The 20,959-nt window shown below is 43.2% G+C and overlaps 1 protein-coding gene across 1 annotated transcript in view; it reads right to left on the bottom strand.

Annotated features, from left to right (window-relative positions):
• Positions 1-20,959, bottom strand: part of LOC149457619 (uncharacterized) — a 43,904-nt gene that overhangs the window by 22,166 nt on the left and 779 nt on the right. The window contains exons 2-5 of the mRNA XM_089683476.1: positions 12,869-13,137; positions 12,061-12,228; positions 8,995-9,044; positions 426-708 (exon numbers count right to left, since the gene is read on the bottom strand). Coding sequence (XP_089539602.1) covers positions 426-708; positions 8,995-9,044; positions 12,061-12,228; positions 12,869-13,137 — 770 coding nt within the window. The remainder of the gene's footprint in view (positions 1-425; positions 709-8,994; positions 9,045-12,060; positions 12,229-12,868; positions 13,138-20,959) is intronic.

Genomic DNA, 20,959 nt, shown 5'->3' with positions numbered 1-20,959 from the left:
AACATATCAGTAATGCAAATGGTAACAAAAATGACCAAGTATGGAAGAAGGCACAATTTTGAACTTGCAATTGTAGAGTGTTGGCATTAAAAAATATATACAATTTAGCTCTGCTGTAATGACCTGGATATCTTGAAGGTTAGACAGAGATTTTGAATGTTGGAGAGAGATTTTGAAGGTTGGACAGAGATTTTGAAGGCTGGGCAGAGATTTTGAAGTTTGGACAGACATCTTGAAGGTTGGACAGAGATTTTGAAGATTGGACAGAGATTTTGAATGTTGGACAGACTTCTTGAAGGTTAGACAGAGATTTTGAAGGTTGAACAGATATTTTGAAGGTTGGATAAATATCTTGAAGGTTAGATAGATATGGATGACTCAGAGGTGAAAATTCTTAAATGTTTCCTAAGGTAATGAACACTCACCAAGGAAATTTGCCATGTCCTGGAGTTCATTGTCATACAAGGAATTTTCACCATTGGTGATGTTGAGTCTTCCTTGCTTTTTTGTGTGATACAGAATGGCGAAACAGCATGTTTGCAGTGCTGAACTGAACATTTTATAATTATTCGTTATGCAGACTGCTTTGATGTCAAGGGACCCCATGTGGTCATCTGCCTTCAGACTGTCAATAAGCCAGGAGTAATTACTTTCTGCTGACCTTGAGAAGATGCCGATCTTGTATGAAGGAGGTGGTGATTGGCTTTGCTTAAACGATAGTAAAAATATAATGATTTTGGAGTCACTATATGCTCAGTATCACCTGACTTAATAAAAGAAAAAAAAGTGTTAATGTTTGAATAATATAAATGGATACAGTTACTCAACTATCCTCTTACTACAGACCCGAGGAAGAAACAGTATCAGTGTGAAAGCAGCATGATATCATTATTGTCTGGCACCTTATAATGAACTAAAAAATGATATGAAAAACAGGCAGCAGAGGTTCCTGGGACATCTCCAACTGGTAATATGGAAAACATACAGAGGGCGCACAGCTAAGTGTAACACTCTGATTCGGTCCATTCAGTCCACATTTGCTCGGGCAAGGCAGGCCATTCATTTGAATGGGCTGCTGTGCTTCGTTTCCCTTTTTTGAAAATGCAGCTGCAGGGAAGCCACATGGTCTTTTTGATTATGTGGTTTCGCTGTGGTTCCCACATCCACAATTGGACTGTGGGATGAGATGTGTAGGAGTGCCATTCAGAATGAATGGTAGCCCCATGCATCTCACAAGTGCAGCGTGATTCAGCTGCGGGTGCGGGCAGGGCTGCTGTTAGAAACCATGGGGTCCCATACAGCCAACCTGAAAGGACCTTTCCAAATAAACACAGTTTACAATGCTTCAGTTATGAATGAACATTGTGAGTGATCGAAACAGATCACTCATTGAGTTCATTCAGGAAAGGAAGTAGCTGGTAAATGTGACATATTTACCAGACCCTTCCCCCACTCTCCATTCTGAAGGAACCTATTGTGTGCTTGCAGCTGCCAGTGGGAAGGAGAGGAGGGAAGCCGACATCCCTGTGGGGGTGAGGGGCACACGGGGGCCTGGGCAGTAGGGGGAAGCATATGGTGCACAGGGAGGGTGATTGGTGTGGTGGGAGGGAGAGGAGAAGCCAGCTTTCAGTTGCAGCAGAGAGAGCCATACGGGGGAATTGCCCCCCCACACAATGCCAGTCACCCTCCCTGACTACATCCAACTGACCCAGCTGCTTGGCCCCCCCTGCTGGCCTGGACCCATACAGGAGGACAGGTGGTATCCACTTATATACAGCCCTAGGTGCAGGAACAGAACTGATTCCCCCTAAACATTGCTGGTTTATGACTTTAAGTGTTCTCATAAGCAACTCACAATTGTGGGATAGTTAGTTTGACTAGATCAGAGTAGGCAGCCTCAGCACTCCAGGTGTGCTAAAACTACAAATCCCATCAGCCTTCTGTCTCTGGGAGTCATACCTGTAGCTATCAGAGTCTTGCAATGTCTCATGGGACTTGTAGTTCCACAACAGCTGGAGTGTTGAGGTTGCCTTCCCCCCGGCCTAGATAAACAGACTAATGTAGGCCATACATGGGTCAAATTCCGAACAATTTTTCTTTAGAAAATCAGAAAATGTGTGCATTTTGTAATGTGATGGTGCCACCATTGATTTCTCAATTCAACCAAATAAGCCTTCTACTTTACCTCATGTTGCTACAGAAAGGAATTTTCGTGGCCCCAAGTATTTTATTTTCTTTCCAGGTCACAGGTCACGCTCATTTATTTTTTGTTTATATTTCCTGCACGATTCTCCCATCACCATCACCCTCAGGCTCACCTGCCCTCAGTCTGTCCATTATGATACGTGTGCTTCTACTATGGAGGCTCTCAAAATGTATAGAGTTAGGACTGCAGAATATTGGGTGCCGTGAAGAGGCTCTGCAGCTTACACATGTATTTGCAAATGTGTGCAAACTAAAATCCTGTTTGTAGAGCAAACTGTTAGACAGGACAATTCGGTTGGTTGCAGGCTGGTCGGTACGTTGAGCTGGGAATTTTTCTTTTTATTGTTTGACAAGCATCACCCCTCCATGTGCTCCTTGCGGTGAAGGCCAGGTATGGATTAGGGCAGTGGCCATTTCTTAGTACTGTTGCTAAACTGGTGAGGGGGCGCCCTGGACACCTTGGCTGCCATTGTGCTGTATGCTGGCTGTCCAGTGAGCCCCATGTTCCTTTAAGCAGAGGTGGGCTCCCTCAGGCTCACCTGCCCTCAGTCTGTCCATTATGATACATGTGCTTCTACTATGGAAGGTCTCAAAAGTTACAGAGCTAGGAACTGCAGAATATTGGGGTGCCATGAAGAGGTTCTGCAGCTGAGGCATGTATTTGCAAATGAGTGCAAACGAAACCCCTGTTTTTATCGCAAACAATTCAATCGGTTGTAAGCTGGTTGGTAAGTAGAGCTGGGAATTTTTCTCTTTCATTGTTTAGCACCATCAAGGCATGAATAGTGATTGGTTTAAGTAATCATTCACATCTGTGAGTATCATCCTTAATGGTACCAAAAAGGACTGTTTCATGCATTTTTACTATGGCATATTTTTTAAATCTACATGCACTACTTTTGTGCTATTGTCACATGTTGGGCAACCCATCAAAATGAGTGAACTTCCCAAACATGCTACACCTAATGCACGGAAATTGTACATAAACACTATATATATACTGTATGTTGAAGTGTGTTTTTTTTGCATGTGCAACAAATTTTGTTCAAAAAGCTGACACTACACATATGGTCTAATGCAATGTAATCTGTGACTGATACATGACGTTCTATCTCATCACACTGAAAATATATAGAACACATTTATGAATTATAGAGTGCTAGTGCAATCAGATAGAACAATAAATGTGTCCATTAAATGACTATAAACGTCATGGCATCATCACAAAGTCCAACATAACTCCTTGTGACCATCCAATCTGTGCAGTGCTTATTAGTTGTGCAAGTGCCGCTATACCAGTGTTTCTCAACTCCAGTCCTCATGGACCCCCAACAGGTCATGTTTTCAGGATTTCTCTCAGATGAAACAGCTGTGGTAATTACTAAGGCAGTGAAACTGATCAAATCACCTGTGCAAAATAATGGAAATCCTGAAAACATGACCTGTTGGGGGTCCATGAGGACTGGAGTTGAGAAACACTGCGCTATACCAATGACACCACTAGAGATGAGCGAATTTCTCAAAAATTCGATTCGGCTGATTCGGCGAATTCCAGTGTGAAATTCGATTCGATGCGAATTTCTTCGCTACGAAGTTAACTTATTAAAAGGGTTTCTAGGCTTCAGAGAGCCTTTAAATTAGTGCAGAACACTGTACCTTTAATTTAAATGCCCTTGGAGATGAGGAAGGAGAAGGAGAAGGAGAAGGATGAGAAGAAGGAGAAGGAGAAGGATGAGAAGAAGGAGAAGGATGAGAAGAAGGAGAAGGATGAGAAGAAGGAGAAGGATGAGAAGAAGGAGAAGGAGAAGGATGAGAAGAAGGAGAAGGATGAGAAGAAGGAGAAGGATGAGAAGAAGGAGAAGGAGAAGGATGAGAAGAAGGAGAAGGATGAGAAGAAGGAGAAGGAGAAGGATGAGAAGAAGGATGAGAAGAAGGAGAAGGATGAGAAGAAGGATGAGAAGAAGGAGAAGGATGAGAAGAAGAAGGATGAGAAGAAGAAGAAGGATGGGAAGAAGGAGAAGGATGAGAAGAAGAAGAAGGAGAAGGATGAGAAGAAGGAGAAGGAGAAGGATGAGAAGAAGGAGAAGGATGAGAAGAAGGAGAAGGAGAAGGATGAGAAGAAGGAGAAGGAGAAGGATGAGAAGAAGGAGAAGGAGAAGGATGAGAAGAAGGAGAAGGATGAGAAGAAGGAGAAGGATGAGAAGAAGGAGAAGGAGAAGGATGAGAAGAAGGAGAAGGAGAAGGATGAGAAGAAGGAGAAGGAGAAGGATGAGAAGAAGGAGAAGGAGAAGGATGAGAAGAAGGAGAAGGAGAAGGAGAAGGATGAGAAGAAGGAGAAGGAGAAGGATGAGAAGATGGAGAAGGAGAAGGATGAGAAGAAGGAGAAGGAGAAGGATGAGAAGAAGGAGAAGGAGAAGGATGAGAAGAAGGAGAAGGATGAGAAGAAGGAGAAGGATGAGAAGAAGGATGAGAAGAAGGAGAAGGATGAGAAGAAGGATGAGAAGAAGGAGAAGGATGAGAAGAAGGAGAAGGAGAAGGATGAGAAGAAGGAGAAGGATGAGAAGAAGGAGAAGGATGAGAAGAAGGAGAAGGATGAGAAGAAGGAGAAGGAGAAGGAGAAGCAGAAGGAGAAGGATGAGAAGAAGGAGAAGGAGAAGGATGAGAAGATGGAGAAGGATGAGAAGAAGGAGAAGGAGAAGGATGAGAAGAAGGAGAAGGAGAAGGATGAGAAGAAGGAGAAGGAGAAGGAGAAGGATGAGAAGAAGGAGAAGGAGAAGGATGAGAAGAAGGAGAAGGATGAGAAGAAGGAGAAGGATGAGAAGAAGGAGAAGGATGAGAAGAAGGAGAAGGATGAGGAGAAGGATGAGAAGAAGGATGAGAAGAAGGAGAAGGATGAGAAGAAGGAGAAGGATGAGAAGAAGGAGAAGGATGAGAAGAAGGAGAAGGATGAGAAGAAGGAGAAGGATGAGAAAAAGGACAGTTCTGTGACAGTTTCTGTCTATTTCTGACAGTTCTGGGACATTCACTCCATACAGCGGTTTCAACCGCTGTATGGAGGGAATGTCATAGAACTGTCAGAAACAGACTATTAATGACAGTTCTGGGACTGTCCTTCCATACAGCGGTTGAAACATTGTATCTATTTGTTTCCATAAATGGATCCATTTATGGAAACAAATAGATACAATGTTTCAACCGCTGTATGGAAGGAATGTCCCAGAACTGTCATAAATAGTCTATTTCTGACAGTTCTGGGACATTCCCTCCATGCAAAAAGTGTATGTGCAGAGTTCCTCTATTCTGCAGATACACTTAGAGGAGCTCTGCAGATACACTTAAAGGAGCTCTGCAGATACACTTAGAGGAGCTCTGCACATACACTTTTTGCCGGCTTGGAATTATTCTTATTTTCATCCTACTTCTTCTTCTTCTTCTTCTTCATCCTCATCCTCTTCTTCTTCTTCTGAGGATGAGGATGAAGAAGTAGAAGAAGAAGAAGAAGTAGGATGAAAATAAGAATTCCAAACCGGCAAAAAGTGTATGTGCAGAGTTCCTCTATTTCTGACAGTTCTCTCACAGCTTCTTCACATGTACAGCGGTTGAAACATCTGTATCCTAAATGGAAACTAATAGATACAATGTTTCAACCGCTTTACATGTGTTCCTTCTGTCAGAGAACTGTCAGAAATAGCGGAGCTCACTGCAGGGACACTTTTGCCGGCTGATCGGGAAATATTCGATTCGCGCACCCGAAGTAGGCAAAATTTCGGATTCGACGCGAATCGAATATTTCCTGAAATTCGACTCGAATTCCGGTTCGCCTGGTTCGATTCGCTCATCTCTAGACACCACCAAAAAGATTGTGCTCCATCCACCACCAGATAAACTGGATGAACGCAGCAGAGCGATATGCTGGTGAAATTATAGACCAGCATAAGCACTTGTTGCTCTGAGAGTGACAGTCTGTAGCCTGTAATCCTATCTTCAAAGACTTTGTAACCTCCCTGGCGGTATTCCCGAGTGTAGTTCGGGGTAAAGTTTCAGCACCACAAGCGGTAACCCCCCCGAGCTACACTCGGGAATACACTGCAGCGTTGCTCCGGGATCTCTTCTTCACTTACCTTGTCCTGCGCTCCGGCGATGTCCCTCCTGCAGTGTCCCCGGCAATGTCCTCCGGGCGATGCCGGCATCTGTCCTCCGGGTTCTGTCCCCTGCAACGTCTGGACATACGGGGGACACTAAAATCACATAGTATAACATTCCTGTATCCAATCATTTCACATACATTTTGTCTCGAGTGCTTTGTCCGGCGCCCTGCCTGCATTTTTACTGTTCTTTCTGCCTGGAAACTGAGAAACGTCCATGGCGTCCAAAAAGCGTCCCTTTAGGTCAGACGCGGTTTTAGACCGGCTAGAGAACAGCGATAGTAAATCAGAACCACTTGCAGAATTGAGTGATAATGATTGGTGGGGGAAATTCCTCATCAGACACTGAAAACGATTCTGTGACTTTGCTTTTGTGTTTCAAGTTTTATCATCCCCGGGATGTTTACTAGACTCTTGTCCGGACAGATTTCAGTGAGTTATTCCTAAAAATTACAGGCCTACAATAAAAAAATACATATTTCCATGCAAAAAAATGTACCGCTTTGAGCACAGAAATATGGACATCATCAGACCGCTAGGGAGGTTAAATTGATATACAACTCACAGGAAATAAAGGGGGAAAGGAGCCTCCATAGCTTAAAACTATATAAAAAGTTTATTAAGACTGCAAAACATATGCACTTACAATGTTCCATGCCTCCACTGACACAGGCATGAACACAAGTGAAACTGACATGAATTGTGAGTACTGTTATCCCCAGTCGTGTGGAGCGACTACTGCGAGACAACAATGCCGAGCGTGGTGACGTCCCCTCTTGGCCCCGTCCTACACGTTTTGTCATTTGACCCGCACTGGAAGCAGAAGGACGTACATCACCTCACACGTAATATTTATAGTGTGCTGGATCGTGGTCATAGTAACCGCTCTCCGCATAGTACATATAAAAGCATGTACAATAAACTCAATACAAAAAGCTTATTCAAACCCAGTAAGCTCCTATAAGATCCGAGTCAGAAATAAGTATTGTATATAAAAAATAATATTTATAACCTGACAAACCACATGTATTCCATATCCACAAATGGTGGCTGATTTAAAGGGCGCCATACACCTCCAAAGGAGACCTCCATCCTTTCAACTAATCCAAAAATTATTCTATAGTCCTCAAACGTTTGTTTAAAACTATTTAAATCCAAATCTATATTTAACCCATGTGGACCTAAAGTCCAAAACTAAAAAATCCAAAAGGTCTCCCTTTTAGACACTTCCTTCAACATATCACTCCCCCTCCAATGATTAATCATTTTTTCCATGCCATAAAGCCTTAGCAAACTGGGAACCTTAATATGTTTCATCTTGAAATGTCTAGAGACACCCTGTTTCTCAAATCCATTTTTAATATTATTAACGGTTTCCTGACTGCCTAAAGCATAAATACTGCCACAGGGCGGCACGGGTAAGCAAAATCACATATTGGCTGTCAATCACCAGGTCCCAGCAGGTGATTACTAGTCGGCGCCTGGTGATTACCAAGGATCTCTGATGGGGAGGAGGATTATTTTGTTTACCTCCCTGTCCTCCCTGTCAGCTCCGGAACACTGCACAGCACAGCCATTCAGAGCAGTGTGCTTACTGTGAAGCACAAAGACCCTGCCCCCTAGCAAAACACTCCCAGCACACAGTTAACCCTTTGATCGCCCCTCATATTAACCCCTTCCTGCCCAGTGCCATTATTATAGTGTCAGTGCTTTTTTTTAGCACTGATCACTGTATTGGTGTCACTGGGGATGTCAGTGACACCAAGTCAGCTCCCCCCCAGTGTCAGAATGTCAGTCGCAGTCCTGCAGTCCCACTATAGGTCACTGATCAACGCCATTACTAGTAAAAATGAAAAAAAAAATCCCAGTATATATACCGCCATTTGTAGACGCTATAACATTCACGTAAATCAATCAATTGACATGTATTGGGATTTTTTTAGCAAAGACACGGAGCAGAATACATTTTGGCTTAAATTTATGCCGAAATTTGATTTTTAATTTTTTTTACTGGACATGTTTAATATCAAAAAGTTAAAAATATTGTTTTGTTCTCAATATTGTGGGTCTTTTTTTTTTATAGCGCAAAAAATAAAAAACGCAGAGGCGATCATATATCACCGAAAGAAATTTAAATTTGTGGACAAAAAAGGACGCAAATTTAATTTGGGTGCAGAGTTGCATGACCACGCAATTGTCAGTTAAAATAACGCAACGCCGTAATGCAATAAATGGCCTGGTCATGAAGGGGGGGAAATCCTCAGGAGGGGGAGGGGTTAATATGTTCCCCAATTCTCATTTTTCATTTCCTTGCGGTTCTACCCACATATTGCTCCAGGCAGGGACATTCAAAAATCTTAGACCATATATCTATTGGAGGTTCGGAGGGTTTGCTACATTTTATCAGCTTTTTGCACACAATTTGTTGCACATTTTTCACAAGGGGATTTTTCTATATGTAATGTTTTAATATTTTTTAGCTATTTCATCTTTTGGATTAGATATCAGGGATCAGCGCTGTTCCACATGTACAGATTTAGCCATGAGGTCATGCCTTAAATATTTGTATGAATTTCGTCTTTCATCATTTTACACTTTATTCTTGTTATCTTCATACATGATAAGGGTGACGTCTCATACATACATGAGTTATAGGTGTTACTCCGGTGCTCTCCTGCTGAGATGTCTTCACACCTAATGTAGACAAACACAGAGCTGTAAGTCGCACTACCACCTCAAGGAAAACAAATACTAGACTTTTACTCCTGCAAACTCCAAGGAGGTGGTGCCGTGACTGGGATTTGAAGGGACAACCCTAGTGCTGCTAGGCGTAAGTGTGAACTACGTAGCCACTGTGCTGCCCCCTGTTTGTATAACACCCAGCGTCATTCACCCCAGAGAATCAAGGCCATACAGTGAATGAAGGGAATCACCGCAGTGGTCATAGTGCATTCGTAGTGCATGCAGAAAGTGGATTTGATGTCATCATATTAGCACCGCTCTACAGTTGTGGCCAAAATTATTCAACCCCCACTGAAATTGAGTGTTTTGGCCAGTTTGACATTGCTTTTGATCATTCAGTCATCTTGCTTACATTTACATTAAAGAGGCACTTGTAGGTCAGACAAATATAACATAACAGTTATAATGAAATAACCACAAATGTCTTTTCTGTGCTCACAGCATTATCAGTTTTATTCAACCCCCAAGTGACATTCAATCTTAGTACTTAGTACAGCATCCTTTTACAGTTATAACAGCTTTTAAACGTGAAGCATAGCTTGACACAAGTGTCTTGCAGCGATCTACGGGTATCTTCGCCCATTCTTCATGGGCAAAGGCCTCCAGTTCAGTCACATTCTTAGGCTTGCGCACTGCAACTGCTTTCTTTAAGTCCCACCAGAGGTTCTCAATCGGATTTAAGTCTGGTGACTGCGATGGCCACTCCAAAATGTTCCAGCCTTTCCTCTGCAACCATGCTCTAGTGGACTTGGAGGTATGCTTGGGATCATTGTCCTGTTGAAAGGTCCAACGTCTCCCAAGCCTCAGGTGTGTGACGGACTGCATCACGTTTCCATCCAATATCTCCTGGTACTGAAGAGAATTCATGGTACCTTGCACACGCTGAAGCTTCCCTGTACCTGCAGAAGCAAAACAGCCCAAAAGCATGATTGACCCTCCACCATGCTTCACAGTAGGCAAGGTGTTCTTTTCATCATAGGCCTTGTTCTTCCTCCTCCAAACATAGCGTTGATCCATGGGCCCAAACAGTTCTAATTTTGTTTCATCAGTCCACAGAACACTATCCCACAACTTTTGTGGTTTGTCCACATGGCTTTTGGCATACTGCAGTCGACTCTTCTTATTCTTTGGAGACAGCAAGGGGGTACGCCTGGGAGTTCTGGCACGGAGGCCTTCATTACGCAGTGTGCGTCTTATTGTCTGGGCTGAAACTTCTGTACCCACATCTGACAAATCTTTTCTCAGTTCCTCAGCAGTCACACGGGGACTTCTCTCCACTCTACGCTTCAGGTAGCGCACAGCAGTCGAAGTCAGCATCTTCTTTCTGCCACGACCAGGTAGCGTTTCAACAGTGCCCTTTGCCTTGAATTTGCGAATGATGCTTCCTAAGGTGTCTCTTGGTATGTTTAACATCTTTGCAATCTTCTTATAGCCATTGCCCTTCCTGTGAAGAGAAATCACCTCTTCTCTTGTCTTCCTGGACCATTCTCTTGCCTTCACCATGTTTGTAACCACACCAGTAAATGTCTAGAAGGAGCTGAGTATCACAGTCATTTTAAAGCTGCCTAATTGGTGCTTATTATGCTTGATTGCTGCTCGGTGACATCCACAGGTGTTTTCAATACCTGATGGAAAGCACCTGTATGAACCTCTGTTCTTCAGAGTGGTAGTCTTTAAGGGGTTGAATAATTGTGGCAATGAAGAAACCACATAAGAACCATTTACTACTGTATTACATAAACAATTGATGTCATTTTAGTTGCATTTGGGTAGTTACAACGTCCTTGTAGGATTTGATTCTGAATACAATTCCAAATGTACACTATAGTCCCTAAACCCCTTTACAGCATTGGGGGTTGAATAATTTTGGCCACAACTGTATGTGGTCATATCAGGATCATGGATGCAGCTGTAGCCCTGATTCTGGTACCTTTTTCTTCAGCTGGAGATGGGCTGTCAAGTGAAAGTAATCACATTTACAGCTTTTGGAAGCCCCTTCTTGCACCTCTGCAGGAAGTGGATCCTGGGCTCTGCTGCTCCTCCCAGGAGCCTAGGGCCACAGTCAATTGCCAGGATGACTTCCCACAGAGGAGATGGAGGAACATCTCTTCCCCATCCCCTCTGTGGCAAATTATGTCAAATGTGAGAAGGATGTTATCATTTCCAGTTTCAGAGCTGTCATTCCATGGCCAGTACAGCCAGAGAAGTAGCTGATCAAGCACAATCTGTGTTTGATCAGCTGCTTAGGAGGGCAAGGGGGGCATCAGGGGTCTAATAGAACCCATTGTCTCCATAAAGAATGCCTGTCACTGCCCAAAGCTATCCCAAGGGGGCTTGTTGCTTGAGATAGCAATAAACTTAAATAAACATTTAAAAAGTACAAAGAAAATAAACATATAAAGATAATAAAGCAACAAATTTAAAAGCACCCCGTTACCCCCACCCCCACTCCATCCCGTACATACATGCAAATGCAAACATGGATGACAACTGTTCCATAACAGGGGCGTGGGGTTTCCCAGGTGATGTCATTGACCATACATGGACATGGCCATTTATGGTCAATGACATCACTGCCACTTGCGCTCCAATCAAACCATTCTGAAGACATCCCTTCTGAATAACCGGGAATTTTCAGCACTTGTAAAAGGAGATATTCCGAATAGAACATTTCTGGTAAACACATGCTGGGAGGTGAATTGGCTCCTGTATAAATTGTCCCCAGTATGTGTATGTATGAATGTGAGTTAGGGACCTTAGATTGTACGCCCCTTGAGGGTTAGGGACTGATGTGACTATACAAAATACATATGTAGAGTGCTGTGTAAATTGACGGCGTTGTATAAATACCTGAAATAAATAAGTAAAGAGATAAAATGATGTAGCTGAAGAAGATGAAGATATCTCCAATCATTATGAATCAGCGTCATTGTTTGTTCAACACCTTATACATTTATATACATTTTACCTTTTGAAACAGCCTCAAAGAATTCAGTTAGTTCCTTTTTTGTGGCTTCAGATTTGTTTTTTTCAGGAATGAAGATGAGATGAGCGGACAGGGATTGCAGTGTCTTTGGAATTCTGCATCTCTCCTCTTTACTGATATTATCCAACATGACCAGCACCTTCTCCCTGCCTACAGGAACACAGCATGGGGGGGATGTTATCCATGATGCTGGGATTTCAGTGCTGGGGAGGAGAAGAGAGGAGGGGAGAGGAGAGGAGAAGAGAGGGGAGGGGAGGAGAGGAGAGGGGAGAGAAGAGGAGAGGAGTGGAGAGGAGAATAGATGGGAGTGAAGGAGAGGAGAAGAGAGGGGAGGGGAGGAGAGGAGAGGAGAGGGGAGAGAAGAGGAGGGGAGTGGAGAGGAGAATAGATGGGAGTGAAGGAGAGGAGAAGAGAGGGGAGGAGAGGAAAGGGGAGAGGAGAGGAGAGGAGGGGAGGGGAGAGGAGGGGATGGGAGGGGAGGGAAGGGTTTGGGGAGAGGAGAGGAGAGGAGGGGAAGGGAGAGGAGGGGAGGGGAGGGGAGAGGAGAATAGACAGGAGTGGAGAAGAGGAGAGTAGGGGATGGGAGGGGAGAGAAGGGGAGGGGAGAGGAGAGGAGAGGAGAGGAGAGGAGGGGAGGGGAGGGGAGGGGAGGGGATGAGAGGAGAGGAGGGTAGAGGAGGGGAAGGGAGAGGAGAGAAGATCTAGCATTTTCAGAATGAGTAGTCAGCAGCTGCAGCCTCCATGTTTTTCTCAGGAAATTAGTTTCCTTTAAATAAGAAGCATTTCTTACCCAGAATAGTATTCATGTAATATAGTTCACTGTCATATAAGGCGCCATCTACATCGGTGATATTAATCTCTCCTTGGTGTTCGGTGTGATAGAGAATGACGGCAGAGCACAGTCTCACATGCTCCTCCCATTCTTCTCGGTTGTAGTCGGAGATTGGAAGATATTTCACTTCAAAGAGATCTGAATATTTCTGTGTGACAAAGCACTTCAACCATGAGAAGTCACTTTCAGGTCCTCTGGATGTGATCCCCAACACCTTCATCTTCCTGCTGAACAGTAAATGTATTTATTATCGTATACACTGCTCAAAAAAAAATTAAAGGAAGATTTTTCAGATCTGAATGGGGAAATATATCATGCTGGATCTCTATACTGACATGGACGGGTGATGGGTGAGGAACGTAAGGACGCCCCATCGTTTGATGGAAATGAAAACGATCGACCTACAGAGGACTGAATTCAAAGACACCCCAAAAATCAAAGTGAAAAAATGATGCAGCAGGCGAGTCCATTTTGCAGAAATGTCATTGCAGCAACTCAGAATGGTCCTCAGTAGTTTGTATGGCTCCCAAGTGCTTGTATGCAGCTGAAACTGATGAACAACCCCCTCTGCGACTTACTTGACCAGATCCATATCCCAGGAGTTTCATTGACTTGATGCTAGACTCTGATTAAAAAGTCTTCCTTTAGTTTTTTTGAGCCGTGTATATACACTTCTGCCCACACACCAGCTCCTCTAGGAAATGTAGTTCTTTGCTAAGCTGTTCCTCAGCAAAGTCCTGCGATTCAGCATACAAGTTCCATGGGGCTGCTCTACAAAGCTTGAATGCCATTGTTCTGCAGGACACTGCCATCTTGTGTTTGTTGTAACATCCTGCACCCACTTGTAAAAGGGGTTACACATAGGTGAAAAAAAGAAAAGAAAAACCAGACTAAGGCTCAACCTCAGTGTATCTGAGTCTCTATTGTATCCCTAAAACACGTATGTGTACAGGAGACCCAGCAGGAAGCCAGCAGCGTTTTTGCGGAAAAATGGCTGACGCTTCTAAAAGTATCTAACACTTTTACAAGCGTTTAGACATGTTTACAGGTGTCAAGCGCTTTGGCGTTAACTCGGTTTAGGTGCGTTTTTGCATTATAAACAAAAAAAGTGATAATTTTGAACAAAAAAAAAAAAAATATTTTCTACTACATATTTTCTACTACATATCCAATAAAATTTTTAAAAATAAGGGGGGGGGGGCAGAGCCTAGCCATGGGGCAGTATGACTGCCTAGACAGGGAGATCTGGTGGGGATCATCAGAGAGGCACCAAGCACTGGCCACGAGCAGACACACAAGGGGGATGACAGGGAGCTCCTCTAACTGCCGATCGGCGGGCTCTACACATCCTAAATTCGGTCATACACGGGTCGAATTCCAAAAGAATTTTCTTTCGAAAATCTTTCCTAAGAATTTTAGTTCGAATTTCGCACCATTAGTGGGCCACAGTAACGGCTGATTTTTGAGCGCCTATCGAATGTGAGTGATCGGGCATGTTGGAAATTTTTTTTAAATTAACAAATTTCTAATCAATGATGGGAGAATGTGAGAGAAATGTTATAAAAAATGAAATGAGCGTGAGCTGTGACCTGGAAAGAAAAGACAATTTTTAAACGCAAAAATGTTTTTCTGTAGCAACACAAGGTGAAATTTGAAATCAATGGTGGCACCACCAGATTACAAAACTCACAAAATTTCCAATTTTATAAAGAAAATTCATTCAGAATTCGACCCTTGTATGGCCTACATAAGAGGCTCACAGATTTCTTCCCAGGTGCCAGCAACATGGCGACCCCAGGAGGAGGAGAGGAGTCAGGCATGGAGCATGCTCCCTCCGCACAGCACTCTCCCCAGAGCGGTCCCGGTCTCCAGCCTTCAGCATCTTCTGTACAATCTCTGCTAAATGAGGATAAAGGCTCACAGAAGCGCTCTGCTTTCTCCCCAGCTGCCTCTCCAAAATCTAAAGGTCCGCTGATCAAAAAGCTAATGTCAAGTAATGGGACTCAGAAACTGTTTGCATCCCTAAAACACTACAAACTTTAGCAGAGTTTCCAACCAGCCGGCATCTGCTAACACTACCAAAGAGATGCTGCTTCCTCTCAAACATACAAGAAGATCAATCGAAAACCTTTCCAAACTTTAAACACACATTGAGCAAGTGGAAGAACGGGTGGACATGGTGGAAAGGAAAATGGGGGAATTTGCAGAAGCACATAATAGCATAGTGCATGGGTGGACAACTTTGGCCCTCCAGCTGTTGGTGAACTACAAGTCCCATCATGCTTCTGCCTTTGGGAGTCATGCTTGTAACTGTCAGTTTTGCAATGCCTCATGGGACTTGTAATTCTACAACAGCTGGAGGGCCAAAGTTACCCACCCCTGGCATAGTGGATGGATTGAAGAATAGAACACTGACATCCAATGGTTAAAAACAAAAATTGGGGATCTTGAAGATAGATTGAGATGAAATAATTAAAAACTCTGAATCCGTCTCCACAGCCGAGCTCATCTCCTTTTTATAACAATTACTAAAAGCTCTTCTTCCAATGGAAAATCCCAAAGACTTTGTCATAGACAGAGCCCATAGGCTAACTAAACCGGCCTCACTACCATACGCAATGCCCGGGGATGTAAGTGCGAAGATACGCTTTTTCTGCATTAAGGAACGGGCTTTCCTAGTGGCCAAATAGATGGGGAAATTACGGGACCCCTTCTCCAAATTCCAATCTTTGCCGATATCTCTGCGGCCACCATGAAACAGCGCAAACAATTTCCCCCATAACTACACAATTATGGCAGCGCAATATCACCCGTCAGCGGGGTTTTCCTACAAAACTTACCATTACTCCCCAAGGTCACACATATGTGCTACGATCCCCAGAGGAAGAAACCAAACTTCTGAGCCAATGGGGTATCAACACGATTCACAGCCATAACCCGACCCGCACTGAACCGCTTACTCATGTTTCTAGTGGCTGGTCTACAGCCGGCAGCGATGGAAGATGAATCTGGGACATAATTGTTCTCTAACATTTGTATATTGAGTGCCAATCAACGCACCTTAATGGTGCACATTACAATATCAGAATCCCGCCCGCCGTGATCCGTATTCACTCCCCTCCTCCAGTCACATGGATTATGGGTCTTTTTTTCAACAAGTTCAGCTACGTATGGCCTATACATTGCTTAAAATTGCCTTATGTAAAGTTTGTATGTACTTTGTTTCTCATCAGTGACTGTTCTCTATAAACATGATGATTCCCTCGGATACAATACTGTTACTAATGTTGTTGTATACATGGATACTTGTTGTTCTACAGTGCATAGATTAGTAACGCTACTCCAAGCATCCCCAAAAATCCCTCTCATGTCTTTGAAAGTAACTTATTTAAATGTGAAGGGCCTCAACAGTCCATTCAGGGGTCCAAGATGTGGAGGGAAGCCTTACAACTAAAAAGTGATATATTTTGTGCACAAGAAACACATTTGCGCACATTCTCTCCATTAACAATATCGCACCCTCAATACCCCCACTGCTATTTTGCAAAAGTGGAAAAAAAAGAGGGTTCATGATCGCACTAAGGGGCACAAGGGTCTTCTCTTAACAATTCATAGAAGCCTTTAGTAAATCAACCCCTCAGAATAACATGTGCGATGGCTATTTTGGGCCTATAATAATTTTCACCTTCTTGGGCCTACAATAATTTTTAATATTATTGAGAACTTCTGATAGGGGGTCTCCATTTATGTAACTTATTTACCATCTGTTGCATCACCTCAACACCCCCCCCCCCCCTTAGGTTTCCTGTAGAGGTTTATGACAGTAGGGCCATCAGGCTGAATAAGCCCTGGAGTCGTCATTTCTAACACCTCCTAGGGAGTAATTGGCTTCAAAGGAGGTGTGCTTCCTGGACATTGGCCCATCCTAAATTCCATCTAATGAACTACAGTTGGCTAATGTCCTTCACAAATCACAGAGCCCCCCCCCCCCCCCTTTGAACAGAAATAGCAAAATGCTGGAACCTATTGAGGGGTGTGACTACCTAGAAGGGAGGGGGAGGGGGTATAAGTCACATTTCTGCCTCTGTGTCCTTTTTGTCCCTGTCGGAGCCCAGTCCTCGGAGCATCAGGATGTCTGTGTAAGGTATCAGCATTGCTCTATTTCTTTGCTGTAACTTTATGTCCTATAGTCATCTTTCTTTGTATTGGTAACATTCTGTATTTGCATAGAAATATTACTACTTTTAAATTTATACCGGCTACATAATATTTTGTTGTATTTGATTAATAGCAAGTTTCTTTTTCTGTGTAAATAAATTAGATCTTTATTTTTTGCACAGTTGTTATCATTTGGTATTAACATTATTGGTAATAGCTGGATGAGGATTGGCTAAATCCACGTATAGACAAAAGGTTGTAATCACTTATTACATTTATAATCTTAGACATAACCAAGTGAATAAGTGCGGGAGCAAAACCACCAAAACACATGCAGGGGAGTTTAGAGGCAGTAAAAAAACCCAAAGGTTTAAATGCAGAGATTGACATTAATTGTTTCTTGTCCAATTGGTGAATAGATTGACTGAGATCATTATTATTATTCTCGGTGGGTGTCAGTCACTCTACTCAGTGGAAGGTTAATGTTTGCATCCAATATAGGTTTCTGGTGTTATAGTTTCAAAAAAATTTTATTGATTTTCATTTTTATTTAGATTTTCATTATTATTATTATTTGTATTTTTATTTTCATTTGTCATTTTTTATTTGTTATTTTTTATTTTGTATTTTAATTTTAATTTTTTATTTTATTATTTATGATTTTTTATTTATTATTTTTTATTTTTTATTTTATTTATTATTTTTTATTTATTTTGTATTTTTATTTTGTATTTTCATTTTTATTTTTATCTTTATTTTTATTTTCATTTTTATTTTATTTTGTATTTTTATAAAATTTTTTATGAATTTTATTTAGATTTTCATATTGGATTAAAGAATAACATTTTCCTTGATTAGTTTTAATAGGATAAATGCTATTTTCAATTAATGCGATTTAATATATATTTGCTTTGATTTCTGTTATATTGTCCAAATTGTGGATCATTGTTTGTATATAAACTGTGAAGGAATCTCAGGTTCAGTTCACAGAGGATGAGGTAAGGGGAGTGGGCGGGTACTAGCAGCAGCGACGTGAAGGGTTTATTCACCAGGGGTGACAGTGGGAGGTACATATAGATATTTGCATAGGAGATGGATGTGAGCTCTCCCTGAGCTGTATAAATGTCGGCTGGAGACTGAAGGCGGTGTCTTGAGAACGCCCTGTGGGTGGGGCGAATCGCGTTGACGCACTTCCGGTCCGCCGTCATTCTGGTTAAACGTCACTTCCGGTGTTTGGAACGCACGCTGGCTTATGCGGTTCAAGCGGCCATCTTGGAGGTGGAAGGCTGTTCATCCTCTGCAGTGACTAGAGAAGCGTGAGATCCCTATATCTACATTCTGGAAATTGGTTATCTTGAAGCCATTGAGGCCATTAAACACGGCTTGTCATTGTATTTAAACATGTGAGCGGCCTGATTCTATCTTTATATTCTATATGGAGTGGCAGGATTACACGATGTCTTTTTTTCTCTGCACACCATTAAGGAATCCATGGAGGAATAGAGTGGAGACGAGTGCTATACCATAGCAGGGTGAAGAAGGAGATTTGAGTTCCTTTGGAGGGGTTATAGGATCCCTTATATCCTGTAAGGCTCACTACTCCCCTCCATCTGGTGTGTGCGCTCAACATTATTTCTCACGTGGTGGATAGGTGGAAGCACATTTGAAAGATTTTTGATTGATTTGTTATTGGTTTTGATGGGAATAAGGACTTATATATTTTTTTTTTTTTTCACCCGAACCGTATCGTATGTACTCTCCAGCGCCTCAGGATATGCACAGCCAAAAGGGAAGCCAAGGGTACCAGGACAGCGACAACCAAAGGAAATGCTTCAGGGGTGCAGCCCCCTCAGACGGGGAAATCAGACACTGGATAGAGAGAAAACAGGTGGTGCACACACCTAGTGCATTATCCAAGGTTTATTGTAGGAATGAAAGAATAAAAACATACTCACAGACGAAGCATGGATCTAAAAAGCATAGAAAAATGACAATGGCCACAACGGCAGGCAAGGTGTTCTCACTGTCTGTGCGGTCAAATGGCTGACGCGTTTCGGGGACGAATCCCTTTCCTCAGAGCTGATGACCAACCTCTGATGCTGATGTGTGATGTATTATTATTATTATTATTATTATTATTATTACATGGAGTTTATATAGCGCCAAAGGGTTTGCTCAGCGCTGTACAATAGAGGGGGGGACAATACATGAAACAGTACAACAACAACAAACAACGTACGAGGGGTAAGAGGGCCCTACTCTTTTGAGCTTACAATCTAGGAGGGAGGGGGTAAAGGTACAGTAGGAAGTGGCTGAGGGGAATGAAGTGGCTGAGGGGAATGAGGGGTGGGAGGAATGAGGGAGAATGGCCGTTAGGTGAGGGTGGGGTAGGCTTCCCTGAAGAGATGGGTTTTGAGGGAGCGCCTGAATGTGAGGAGGGAAGGCGCCAGTCTGATGGATTGGGGCAGTGAGTTCCAGAGGATGGGGGAGGACCTGGAGAAGTCTTGCAGTCGTGCGAGGGAGGAGGAGACCAGGGAGCAGGATAGAAGGAGGTCCTGTGAGGAGCGAAGGGTACGGGTAGGGCGGTACTTGGGGATCAGGTTGGTGAGGTAGTCAGGGGCAGTGTTGTGAATGGCTTTGTAGGTCAGGGTAAGGAGTTTAAATTTGATGCGTTGGGCAATCGGGAGCCAGTGGAGGGAGAGGCAGAGGGGGGTGGCAGAGGTGGAGCGGGTGGTGAGGTGGATGAGTCTAGCCGCTGAGTTCAGGATGGTCTGGAGCGGGGAGAGCCTGCACTTGGGTAGGCCGGTGAGAAGAGAATTACAGTAGTCCAGGTGTGAGATGATGAGGGAGTGTACGAGTAGTTTGGTGGTGTCTGGGGTGAGGAAGGAGCGTATCTTGGCAATGTTGCGAAGATGGAGCCTGCATGTGTTTGTGAGTGATTTGACATGCGGTTGGAAGGAGAGGTTCGAGTCAAGAATGACGCCAAGGACTTTGGCTCGCGGGGCGGGAGTGATAGTGGAGTTGTTGGTGATGATGGATAGGATGGGGGGGGGGGTGTTGGCAGGGGGAAAGATGAGGAGCTCGGTTTTGGAGAGGTCAACAGCAAAGCTCTTTCTGTCCATACATCATACATCAGCATCAGGGGTTGGTCATCAGCTCTGAGGAAAGGGATTCGTTTTTTTATTCTTTCACCCCTACAATACACCTTGGATAATGCACTAGGTGTGTGCGCCACCTGTTTTCTCTCTATATTTATTTTCACGGACACTTATTATAAATTTAGTGTTTATCTCTTTGTGTTATTTTAATTTTAGATTTTGCACTGTTTTTGTGTTGAGTAAAAAAAAATAGTCTGATTCTCCTAGCTGTAGCTTCAGAAAGGCTCAATGTGCATGAACACATAGGATAACATGGAGAGGAGTTTAGAGGCAGAAAAAAAACATTCAGGTGAGGAGCTTTTGGGAATAAAAAAAAAAAGCTCAAAAGTGCCTTGATGCACATTTATTATTACAGGCACTTTTACAGCACTGTCAGTTTATGCTGCACTTTACATATCTATTGTACATTCACATCAGTCCCCGCCTCTGAGGAGCACACAACCTAAGGTCCCTAACTCACATTTATATACTAGGGACAATTTAGACAGGAGCCAATTAACCTACCAGTGTGTCTTTGGAGTGTGGGAGGAAACCGGAGTACCTGGAGGAAACCCACGCAGGCACAGGGAGAACATGCAAACTCCAGGCAGGTGGTGCTTTGGCTGGGATTTGAACCTGCGACCCGAGTACTGCCAGGCAGAAGTGTTGACCATTTATCCAATGTGCTGCCTGGATATGCAGACATATAATGATACAGAATGATACATTGGAGAAGTCACTGTTACTCTTTCCT

The sequence above is a fragment of the Staurois parvus genome, unplaced genomic scaffold (assembly GCF_062004578.1).
Source record: "Staurois parvus isolate SC_StPar_1 unplaced genomic scaffold, SC_StPar_1.0 ptg000311l, whole genome shotgun sequence".
In the NCBI taxonomy this organism is placed as follows: domain Eukaryota; kingdom Metazoa; phylum Chordata; class Amphibia; order Anura; family Ranidae; genus Staurois; species Staurois parvus.
This window is presented reverse-complemented; position numbering and strand designations above follow the sequence as displayed.